Source organism: Pomacea canaliculata, linkage group LG5 (assembly GCF_003073045.1).
Source record: "Pomacea canaliculata isolate SZHN2017 linkage group LG5, ASM307304v1, whole genome shotgun sequence".
Classification (NCBI taxonomy): domain Eukaryota; kingdom Metazoa; phylum Mollusca; class Gastropoda; order Architaenioglossa; family Ampullariidae; genus Pomacea; species Pomacea canaliculata.
Window position 1 is genome coordinate 5322303 of NC_037594.1, and position 12813 is coordinate 5335115.

Below are 12813 nucleotides of genomic sequence, written 5' to 3' on the forward strand. Positions count from 1 at the left end.
TTTTTTGTGGGAGTGTTTTAATTCACACTGTACATGCCAGTATAACAATAACGACGATTTTATTTGGTTTCTAATGTTTGTGTCTGACGGTGACTGCTTCTCGACTTGGACAGCTTTCAATGAATTGAAGAGGGACTAAGTCTGGTTCTGTGACTAGCCAGCTAAATACACACCATCTTGTACTTCTGCGACTACCATACTTGCAAGTCAACATACATACTGTACAACACCTTCAGCTAAACACTCTTAGCTTTTAAACAATCATTTGACAATTCCCGTACAAGACAAAACACAACAACAGATGTAATGCAATAAATTATTATGCTTAACGATTGAAATGTTTTTTACTGGAGACCTGGGAATAAAATGATGCTTTGATTAAGTGGCATTGGAGATGACCACAAACAATTATTTGCAAGTTCGTTAAGCAGTTTGCACACCCATTCCTAGTGTTTCAGTATTGAAAGTAATCAAAGCTTTCTGTAGTGAACTCAGCAGCAAAGCCGACAACAAATTGATATTTTAGGTGTAATTTTTTTATGAGATTCAAACTATATTGAACAGCCAGGATGAAGAAGCAACCAAAATCAAAATTATTGTAAAATTTACAGCAGTGAGGTCAGTATTATCCTCACATGTATTTTTTTTTAAATCCTCAAATAACACAGATTCACATCTAGCAAACAGAGGCAATGGGAAAATATCTGTAGACCCTAATCGAGTTGATGCTGACTACAGATATCGTGATACTTTAATGCACTAGATAACTTTCACCTCATTTCTTTGACTAAAAGATTCTTTACGAAAAGGTACGCAGTTGTCTAGTACTTCTCCATCTTTTGACAGCTGCTCTTGTAGGAAAGCACAGTCGCTTTATACAGAGCAGGATCATCGCTCTGGATTTGACTGAGTTATGGTCTACGCTTCAGTGTCGAGCAATGTGACGGGTAATGAGGGGTAGATTTACCACAATGCTGACAAAGTGGAAATTGTCACTGTCAGCCTATAACACGGACACCTATAGCACGCCACCCTCTTGACTGTGCTAAATAACAAACGGGAAGGAACATCCGGGTCTTCGCCAGTGTCTCACAATGGTGCAGCATCTCCCGTGCTGGTTAGCAGCCAGTGAGTCGTCTGGGGACGGATGTAACTAAACAAAGGGTGTGACCATCACAGCAAGGTGGAAGGACCGCGAGGCCCAGTATGGGGAGTAAGGACACTGCACACGTCTGCACCGCCGCTGGGGTTGAGCTTCAGTTAAAGAGGAGGTCGTTGTAATTGGTGAGGAGGCTGACGATGCTGGTGGTGTAGTTGGTGGTGGTGCGCACTACCTTTTTGCGGTCAGCGCGCTCGAAGTTGGACTTGACCAGCTCATAGTATTCGCCGTCACTCAGGGTCAGGGACTTGAGGTGTGGACAGCGAAGTCTGCAGACAAAACCATAGACATACAGTAATAAGTTGCAGACTCCTCCTCCCGACAAACACAGCAAAACAATGTCCCATTTTGACTTACACCTATTCATATGGAAGATGAACGAAGAGGGTGGGACATAAACAACAGATACAAGATCTGAGAGGAAAGGGAGCAACGACTTTAACATTTTGAATTAACTAAAAAGAAAATATGAGCCATAACATAGTTTTGACACAAACCATGCTGAAATATAGATGATACACAATAGTATTAATGGCCTTCACGAAGGCTTTGTTTATTTTTCCTGTTTCTCTCACGAGAGTGTCCTTAGATGTCCTGTTTTTCACTTGAAGGTTAGAGACACTGCCATGTAAGCAGTGAGTGCAAGTCTGTGTGGCTAAGCAGCACGTACCGTATGTGGTCGATGAACTTGTTGGATTTGTCGGAGAAGCGAATGGTGTCAGGGTCCCACTGGATTTCCAGACGCTCTAGGCGAGGACAATGCTGGGCAAAGGCTTCCACTATCTGGTCCACGTGTACTCGGCTCTGCATGCGTAAGAACCAGCCGTTGGCCGTCCCCAGCACACAGATACTGCCACAGAAAACCCTCAATACTGTCACAAACCTAACAGGGCTCCAGTGAATTGAGAATAAACTATGTCCTTTAACTCCTGACAAGTCATTCCTCTTAGGTAACAAGTCTTCACGTAAGCATTGTCACAGAACACCACGACAGCAAAATGACTGGTGGAGGTTGTACTCTTACACCCATTGCTTCTAGCTTAAGAATGTTTGACCAAGGACATTCTCAGTGACACGAGAAGCATTTTGAAAAAGAAAGATTTGCAATTAAATGACTAAGCAGATGATCTTCCATTAATCGGCTTTGCTGAGAGAAAGCCAGTACTACTATTTTATAACAGTGCGCATCACATTACTGAGCAAGTATTTTACTGTTTCCCCCATTTCGCGTGTCAGAAAAGCTTGACCAGAACGAAGAAAAAGATCCAAAGTTGACAATAATATCACAGTCGGAAGACTTTGCAGAATAAATCAATCCTAGTCAATTAAATGTATCGCTACCAGTAATGTTATAAATATAATTAAGCAATAAATGTACTTTTGGTTGTTTATTTTTTGAGACCTTTTCCGCGGTTGTCGCAAGTTGGTGTAAAATACAGTATGGCTCTTACAGATTGCTCACAAGTCTGCGAAAGACTTTGGCGGTTTCACAGAAGGCAGCAGCTAAAAATAAGGAGAAAGCTGAAGGCTGGGCTCACTAGCTGTCTTTAGGGGTGGCCAGGTGGGCAACGTGTCCTCAGCGAATGTGAGCATAGCACGTGACTGAATTAAACAAGAGATCACCGGCAGGTCACTGTGCAGGTACTGACACATGAACTCAGAAGTTATACTTTCTCAAATTGATATCGGGTGGTTTCATAATAAAAAAGAAACTAAAATGGCGATGAAAAACAGTTGGTGCGCGTGTGCTGCAGTCGGCAGACTGGCTGTGAGCAGCTTGTACACGGGATGGAAGGCCGTACATCGGGTACATGGGTCTGACGTAAAGCTCCGTAACACTGCAAGGCAGCTTTGCACTGCTGCTGACATCGGGAAGGGGTGTGTGGTGGGAGTGGGGCAGCATGATGCAACTCTCAGGCTGGCCGTGTGCAACTGCCAGGCAGGCTGAACGTCTTTTCCAGGCACGTACAGTTATCTCCCCTCCACACTTTCCCGTCCAGCCCACGCGCTGCTGCCCTGTGTTTTCAACAGTGGCTGGAAGGCATGGAGGAAGTTGTCCTAGCGGATTAAAAGCAAACCCGATTGTACTTTCTTGTAAAACCTGTTAAATAATCTCGTCCTCATACCTAGCTAGTGGTATCCACCTGGTCACCCTCATCACTTCCTAATATTATCTGCCTTATCAGTGGTTGAAGGGCTGGACAAAGGACAGTGGTCAACAGGTTTATTAAGAGTCACCAGGCAACAGACAGCACTTTTATCTCATACTTCTCTCTAGCACAGGTGACTTCACATAGCTTTCAAAAATATCGTGACAGCAAAAATATTGTAGTAGGGGGTGGGGAGTAGAACGCATTTTAGTGTGTGTGTGAATTTGGGGTAGTTAAATGGTCGGTAAAATAGAGTTAGGGAAGAGGGGTAGAACGTATTTTAGTGGGGGAAGCAAAACAGATTTCAGAGTGTGTGGTGGTGGTGGTGTGTGTTAATATATTTTAGTGGATGTGGCGACGAACTGGCTGGGAAAGCTTGGGGAGTATATGTTAGAAGCCGCAATTTTGTTCGGGCCAGCAAGGCAATGTTCATTTATCATCTCCCTCGTTGCCTTACCTTTGGAGTCAGGTTCCGGTTTTCAACAGCTGGTCGACTTTAAACTCGCTGTAACACTGTAATCAAACAGGCTAGGCGCCTTCGGCCTCAGACGCTAGTACTTTAACTACTTTGGTATCGGCTTTCCCTTTTAGTAGTTTTAACCATGTTTTAAACATTTTTAATAGTTTTTAACGATGTAGAAAACCATCAGAACTTTTTGATTCCGGGTTAAGAAGGCTTTAACAGACAAATCGTCGCAGTCATCAGCCATACTGTTATCGATTCAGTTTTATTTCTGACCAGCTTATGCTGGCAGGAGGGAGGGGAGGAAGCAACCAGTTAACACGAGGGCTTTGTGTGAAGACCAGTTTAAACGAGAGCTTTTTTTCTGAACAGCTTTTAAACAGCAATGCTTTTCGATTTCCGTTTGCTTTTCATGCCGTGGATGTTGATGCGCGCAACACTGTACAAGAACATAAAAGCCCTATAATCAATACACAGCCTTGTCAGGTCTCTGTTGGAGAGGCAGATAACAAACCTTCCAGGCTCCAAGAGCTTTACACAGCAGGGTATGGACAGCCCGGCCTGCTGTGACAGTGACTGGTGATGGACAAGTAGCGGTCATGATGGAGTCCATGAAACAATCGCTTACAAGGTATATATCATGACAAATAAAGACATTATGTTCACAGCCCTACAATAAATCGTAGCATTGTGAAATGCATTTGTTGTGTAAAATATTCAAGTTAGTATACCCCTGTAACACAGATTGGTACAATCCGATTCCTTCTGGTTGATATATTGCTTTATTTGATCTGTTATGTGCAAGGTCCATCCATACGATAAATTTTTTTTTGCTATGTAGTACTTTTTTTTTTTTTCGATCTCCATAAAGCCATTGTTTTTGCGGAAATGTCGCTAAGCGAAGCACTTTCCCGATCACTTTTATTCCTTTCGCAAAATCTCGGTATTCGGGCGTTTATTTCGTACAAAATATTTTGGAACTTTCTACAATACAGGTTATTTCTGTGATATTCCCGCTTCATACATTAGACCCCAGACAGGACTGGGAAAGAGCGTTCATCAGAGGTCATTCCAGTTCAAAACAAGAGAAACTGCAGGTTTCCTGCTGCACGTTCCAGCAGCAGACGAGCGGCCTGTCAGCGCTGATGCACTATGCGCGCGCGGCGTCAGTGGTCCGTGTGTTTGTTGGTTCTGCGTACACCTGTGCCGCTGTGGTGCCTGTAGCACCTGGCTTCTAAGCGGGAAAAACGTTAAGCTCCTTGGTATGAGGCCACTGATCTTTCGCGGAAAGATATCATAGCTTTAAAAACAAACAAACAAACAAACAAACAAACAAACAAACAAACAAACAAACAAACAAACAAACAAAATCCTTGCACAAGTTGTAAAGCGTTTAACAAATTGATCAATGTATTAGTTCTCTGTTACGAGAAAAGCAAGAAAACGATTTACAGTTTCAAGAGCTAACAGTCGACCAATCGGTCTTATTTTCAGGAAAATACGGTAGTATCTATGTCGGACCTCCATATATTGCTGCTGCGTTGCATACTTATAGAGTCAGACTAGTTTCACAAGCACCTGCAAATGATTAACAAGCTATATCTACCTGTACTGCGAGACAGCCTGTGAATGAAGTCTTTTTACAGCTTTAGGAACATCTCTCGCAAAGGACGGCTAGGGACTCTGTGTCTGTTTGGTACAAGTAAACAATATGCACATCAAAGCCAGCTTCAGAGTGTTTACTGCACAACTAGGCACAAAGTAACACACACACAAACAGAGTTAAGATGATCAAAAGAGGCACAAAAGGAAGAGGAAGACGATAGGTAAGCCAGCCTTCTGTTGAAAAACGCAGAAATCTGTGCAGTACTCGCCGGTTTGATGGCCACAGAGCAGTTTCATATTTTACGGACTCTGGACACTTGGTGCGAACTCACTGGTCTAATGTGCAGCAGTCACATGAACCATACTCAGCACAATTAACTCTAGTGAATGCACGTGCGGCATGTCAAGTTGCAGTAATAGTATCTTGCACAGACATGACTATTCTAATCATGACAACACTCACTTTCGCAGTTAATGTCGGGAGGAAATTGGTTTTGCCCATAATGAGAGAAACAAGAGAAAAGCGCGCAACGTGAGCTCAGCTTCGTGGCAGCTGCATCCACAAGGAAGAACTCTACATCGAACAGGTAGACATACGTGCTGCATGTACACACCACTAGTCGAGACAATAAATACGTATTTCAAGTGTGTACCACTCGATGATACGTGTTTTCGATATCTGGGGTTCTGGCGCTTGGCCCAGTCGGAGGCTGTGTCTTCCCCTGTCAGATAATCTGCGTGTGTTTTTGCTATTCCCTTGTTTTCACCTATTTTCGACCACCTTTGTGGCATTATATCCAGAAGCAAAGCTACAAAGTTCACCATGATAACAAGACGGACTTGGCGAATATCGTCACTATAGCTCCAATATATTAACGAACTTAGGAAAAGTAGCTTAGCACTCACCTCCCAAATCAAGCAGGTAAAGGTAAAACTATCTCAGGTAAGAAGGTATAAAAAGGCACCTGTTGTTGTAAAGTATAATGTCTTGTATATTTTGCCATATCATGATTAATTCAGGAGCTCAGCAGTGTTGTAGTAACTATGGTTTCCAGGACAACAGCACGTGCCTGTCGCGTGCGTACTGGCATACGCTGTTAGTTGGCGTGAATGGCACGAGGTGAGGAGTCTGCATTGCATTCTAATCTTACTTTCCAAGAGACTACCTAACCACTGTTATTTTCTACAATATCCTCCCCAATCTTGTTTTTGACAAGTAAGAAAATCAGAGTTAAAAAATGATTCTTTGTTAAGCATCTAATACTGTCACAGGTTTCAATAATCTTCAAACCGTCTGCATAGTGACAGTGCAGATAATCAATGCAGATAATCAGTAATCAGTGCAGATAATCAGTGCTTTATCATATAAATTGTATATATTGTAACATTTCATAGTAGTACTAAGAGCCGTCGTTGTCGGCTCACCACCAAGACTGTGAGGGGTTCAAAAATAAAACTTATCTGCCACGTCCTTTGAAGAGAAGGTATGCCCAACAGCAAGCAATACTCTCTTTGCTGTAGCGCCCCCAGGCAAAGGTCAACCAGTGGTCTGCGTCAGACTTGAGTAATCTGACACCTCAGCTGACCTTTACAGACCACAAAGCGAGGGAGACTATAACTCGATACAGGTATGGCACGGCTGATACCAGCCGTCTGGTATGCACTTGTATACTCCATGCAGCTTTGTGTATGATAAAGTTTAAGCAACTTGCTGTTCTCTTTTTATTGGTAGTAAAACATGACAAGGAACTGCCGAAACGATTATCGCCATGACTATTTCTAGCAGCTGCCGCCCCGAGACTGTGACTGCACTAGAATGACAACTGAGACCTAGAAGTAGCAAAGGTAAAGCTTTCCACGCGCAAGACACTATATGTTCCGGGGGCCAGTCCGTCCGTTTGTCCATCTAGTACTTATGTTCTCCAAGTGCTGTTAACTTTCCAATATTTTTTTATAATCTTTGATTTTTGTTTCAACAAACTTCAAAAGAGAGGTGAAAGGATGGCTCAGCAGAAAGTTTGCTTGCTGGAATTGTGATACTGTCTGCAAAAGGACAAGAATATATTTATATGCTGCAGGGTAATGGGTCCATTTCATGTGTTTTCCTCTTTAAACGACTCATTTACAGTAATATGTATTAAGAGTTCTGTAATGTAAGCACATGTAAGTCATGGTGGTGTTAACAGAAACATTTTATGTGTTTCCTTGTCACGAAATTTTTTTTCTGAAACCCTAAATGACAACAAGCTTGCTCGACAGAGCAAATATTTCAGAAAAATCGATGAATGAAAAATACTAATTTTTTCAATTCCCTTAATGGCGAGAAAACATCTGCCAGCGCCCGTTGCAAGGCAAAGGTCGGATATCAAACAGGAAATGGAACTGAGTCAAGTTATTTTCCGAGGCGCTCGCCAGGCAACGTCGAAGTCACATGACAACAGCACTGGCAACTGCTCAGAGACCAGAGCTCAATGGACTCAAAATGTTGTGTGGCGGAACTCGGGACACAGTCGATCTGGAGCGTATCTTGGGAGACTTGCCATGGCGACAACGGGCACGTATCGCCTGTCAAAGACGCCGGCCACTAGCTGCCACAGTCATGCACGTCCGTGCTTATGCTGCTTTCGTGCCGCGCGCGCGATGCTTCAATCATCGACCAGCATCAACATGGCCCAGAGCCATGACACTCAGCCTTGTCAGTGCACAGGTGTAAATGTGGACATGAAAGCGAGCAGCGGGAGATGATTGTCAGCATGGCCTGGAGGGCAGACGGCTTCTGCTTCTTTACAGTAGACTCGCGTCAGCCACAGATCAGTCGTTATACATTAAAGACCAACCGGAACGGTTTGCTTTTTCTTCTCTAAAACCTATCTGTTAATGATCCACACCTGCAATCAACGAGCACCACAACAATGTACTACGTCACTCTAGAGTATCATTCTCTACATTGCCAGCAGTCAACACCAATCAGAGAGAGAGTGAGAGAGAATGAGCGACAGTTTATTATTTGGACGCTGACAGTCTGCATTTCTCGTGGTTCTGAAAAAAAAAAACAAACCCAGCTGCTACTTTAACACTACAAATGCAGACTTCCAACGTCCGACTAACTCGAACTGTCGCTCTGATTGGTGTTGACGGCTAACAATGTTGTGAATGGTACACCAACGTGACGTAGTACACTTTTAGCGGCGCTCGTTGACCGCAGGTACGAATCGCGTACTTTTGTAACGGATAACTAATTAACGGATGGGCTTTGGAGGCGGAAATCTACAGGTTAGGTTTATATCGCCTTTATCTACTGATTTCTGCAAAAAAACGCAAACCATTCAGGTTGGTCTTTAAGCCACTGGGTCATGCTGCTCCTACCGTCAGAGATGACTCAGCTGCACTATTATATATAATAAATCCATTGTTTGAAACAGCAGAACATTATAGCTTGCCGATACATATTTAAACAGAGAGAGAACGAGAGACAATGCAGGACTATATTTAGATACACGTGGCCCAGTCCTCTTTGACTGCATGCAAAAACTACTGTTGCGGAGAAATTGCAAGTTACGTGCGCCTGTGTTGCATGTTATTATATATATATTATTATTAAGCACATTAATGCTGCCTGCAAATCGCCACGGTCAGACACAAAGACAAGATGTGACATTAAGTCATCGGTCCATGACGAAGTCGCTGATCTATGACACTAAGTCCTCACTACATCACTAAGTCGTCAGTTCATGGCAGTAGGTCATCGTTACATGACCAGTTCTATGTCACCAGTAGATGGCGCTATTAACTGACCTGATATTTTTGAGGAAAGGGATGACGTTGAGCCAGAAATTCTCCGTCAGCTTTGACTTTCCCACCAGCATGAGGCCCCGCAAGTTGGGACCGTGGATCTGCAGAAACTGGTAGATGGTGTTCTCACTGAGGGCGTGAGTGTGGCTGATGTCCACAGCCTGCAGGCGGCTTAGCTTGCCCGTCTCCAGCAGCTTCTCCAGAACCTGCAGTACACCAAGCACGTCAACGTCTTGCTCCGCCACCCACCACACACTCGCATTTTATAACTTGTGAACTGACCAGTATTCCCAGACCATACGATGTCACTGACAAGGTCTGATAACCATAATTTCCTCCCAGACTGCATGAAACATTAATTGAAACTAACATTTCTCTGCTTGGTATTTCCCATTATGTGAAAAGTAACTGACAATCCACCTTTCAGTTTTTATGAAGTAACAAAGAAGCGAAACATATATGCAGCACTGTGTGGCACTCGGCAACATTAGGCAGAGCCTCACCTTGTCCGAGAAGAACTCGCAGTAGCCGAGCCCCAGGTAGGTGAAGCCAGGCATGCGCAGCAGCACGCTCTCCAGGGTCTCCTCGGACAGCTCGGTGGAGGTCAGGTCAAGCTCGTGCACGCAGGAGGCCTCCCACGGCACAGACTGCATGTGCTGGTCCTCAACGCCTAGAACAGCAAGCAGTTAGGAAAATTGAGGGACATCGTCATTTAACAGTATATTTTAGATTAAAACAAAAGCATTTGAGTCCCTCACCCTCATCAGTCATGCATGTTTTTAGAGAGAAGTGAGTTGTTGATCAGTTCTATATATTCTATATACTTTACACTGATTTCAACCATTATTGGTCTTTCGAATTCTTAAAGAAAGACCAGGTCAATGTAGAGGCTAGAGCGCAGAGGATCGGGGATTCTGGGTTCACATCTCGTGTCAGGTGAGCTGTTCACATAACCAGCTGCTATGCATTGACATACTTTTAGCTGCTGGTTAGGCGTAAAACACCAAATCTTCACCCATTCCCCCCAATTTCCACCATAGCACGAATGAACAGTACTAGTGCAGATGTGCATTACTTCCACCAGTAACTATTAACTCTCGAGAAAAGGTGGATAAAGGCAGAGGTATTTCTTGTGGATAAATGAATTTCGGTTGCATTCAGTTTTATTCCCTGAGTTCCCATGGGTACATTTCTATAACAAGTGGGCAGTCCTCTTCCTTTTTTTTGTCAGCCTCTCCAATAGTTCTCATTTTATTATATTTCTATTTCTCCCCTCCCATTTCCTTTCAAATCAAGGGAAATCAGGCAGACATAACCGAATAAGCGTTTTGCGAGATTTTTTTTAAAAAGGCTGATTGACTTGTGATTGAGTTACATTAGGAGCATCGAAGAATTCGCAAACACTTATGCACACATGTAAGGCACACTGATATGCTGTGAATCTCATGCACGAGCTAAGCTATAAACAGATTGCTTTAAACATAGATGCACCGATGACGAAGAAGGAAAGGATTGTAAAGCATTTTGTCTTCAAAACACATCACAAATGGCCGGCCTTGCTGCCAGCATCTAGCCTGTGTATGTACATCTTACGTATCCCAAGACACGGCTGGCTGGCACAGGCGGTCTGCCTCTCTTCCCTCGCTGACTACACCAGCTGCTATTTTTAGCTCGTGATACCAGCATAAACAGCGCAACTTTTTACCTGCCTTAGTGCAAGCCTCCTTAAATGTGATTAAAATCCGCACAAGTGAACAGTTATTTTACATCTAGCCACGCTATAGAGTGCTTCTGCAAATGCAGGAAAAAAAAAAACGTACAAGGAACTATTTCAAGAGCAAGTATCGACCATGTCCTCTCAGACGCTGAATACACCAACACTCCGAGGTTCTATTGAGCTCGAGTCGATAACCTCGCTATTTTCGTCCCTGCGTTGGATAAATGATGTCGAGAGATGCTGAGCAACATCGAGGGTACAAGTAATTAGAACCTTCTGTCAGAACCCCTGCAACCTACTGTCTGTATCCCGTACACTGTTTCGGGGTCATGTCAGACTAAGCTATCTAAGTACAATCTAATTTGACAGTATGGGCCCTGGAACTGATTGAGTTATCTGGTCATTAACAGATTGCATTACATTATAGCAGCTGGAAGCTGACCTGCTAGTTAAACAGCAATTGAAAAAGAGTAACATAGCCGTGGTGACCATGATGGTGATAGGACTCGAAGGCAAATAACATGTGAAAAGACGAGTAACTTAATTATGTTGAAAGAATAATGCGACTAACTATTTGCTATGCTAGACAAATTCCTTTCAATGCTGTAATTACTTTGAATGTTCCTTGCTAAAGTTCCCAGTTTGGTGAACGGTATAGGTGAATGAAGAGATCTTTATTTATTCCATGAACAGTAATGTAGAAGGAAACATAACCGAGTGAAAGATAGTCATATTTCAGTAAAGCACATCTCATGTGTAACACCCTTAAATTTGATAGCAGATTTATTTATGTTAGGTTATGTAAAACGGGAGTCTTGTCAAGTCTTAAACACTAAATCTTAAGACACTCTTGACTTTTTCAAGAAAAGTATAGAGATTTGTGTCAAAACTCTCAAACATTCATGAGTTGTGCGCATTGGTTGTTCTGACTGGGTCATGTATTGTCCTTCTCTCGTATTTGGCGATGTCCGCCGAGGAAAATATCGGTGAACACGCGGCATGTCAGCCTCTCCTTCCACTCTGTGCGCTTATCTTCAAGAAAACGCCGTTGTTCACGTACAGCCAGCCGTTCATTTTCCACTAACCCCGCACTGCCACAACCCAGTGCTGCTGGCAGCGGTTCTCATCGATAACCAATCAGCTCTCCCTTTATGCTGAGGTCTGCTCATTTCTCCGAGCTTGAATTAATGCATGTTCACGTGCTCTGCACACAACAGCTAGCAACATAGCCGACAAGTGTCTCCAGTTGATGTGCTCCCCTATTTGACAGTTCCATTATAAGCTGATCAAGCAAGCCGCCTACTGACCGAAAACACGATTTGTGGAAATGTTTTCTCAGCACGGCTCAGTGCTCCCCGGTTAAAGCCACCGTCTCATCGGGGATAACCACATATACCAGAGCTGGCAGAGCATGCAACACTGTTAGCAGCAGGCAGGACTACCTCATAAGAGGCAACGGAGCTGCAAGAACGCTGGGTGGCACGGAGGTTGATGAAAGCACTTGATGATCATTAGCTATCGATGTGGGCTGAGCTATAAATAACACTGGTCTCCTGCCGGCTTCTTACGGTCTAACCTCTCTTTCCTCTTTTTTTTTCTATTCCTTCTCTATACACCCTCTCGCATTATCTTCTTCCGTATCTCATATTTAACTTATCTATATTTATCGCTATTGTCTACCCATCCGTCTGCTGTCTCTGTGATCTTCATCTCCTTTTGTCTTTATCCTCTTCATTTAGTCTTGCACATCTGTCAACCTCTGACTCCCCTCCATCATTTGACATAAATCTCTCCACTTTGTGCCTTCCTCTCACCTGTACACACATTCCTCCCACTTACTCTCCTTCAGTTGTCTGCAGTCATAAAGGAGGTGCTGGCTTCTGGCCGTGGTGCCACCAATCTACCTGAGATAGACACACCTACCTCT

General features: G+C 43.5%; 1 protein-coding gene across 3 annotated transcripts in view; it reads right to left on the bottom strand.

Moving 5' to 3' along the window:
• LOC112564235 (uncharacterized F-box/LRR-repeat protein C02F5.7-like) overlaps positions 1 to 12813 on the bottom strand; it is a 27348-nt gene continuing 14535 nt past the window's right edge. For all 3 annotated transcript variants that reach the window (XM_025238915.1, XM_025238914.1, XM_025238913.1), the window contains exons 4-7: positions 9673 to 9839; positions 9173 to 9375; positions 1830 to 2009; positions 1 to 1428 (exon numbers count right to left, since the gene is read on the bottom strand). In XM_025238915.1, the coding sequence (XP_025094700.1) occupies positions 1257 to 1428; positions 1830 to 2009; positions 9173 to 9375; positions 9673 to 9839 (722 nt within the window). In that variant the 3' untranslated portion in view covers positions 1 to 1256. The remainder of the gene's footprint in view (positions 1429 to 1829; positions 2010 to 9172; positions 9376 to 9672; positions 9840 to 12813) is intronic.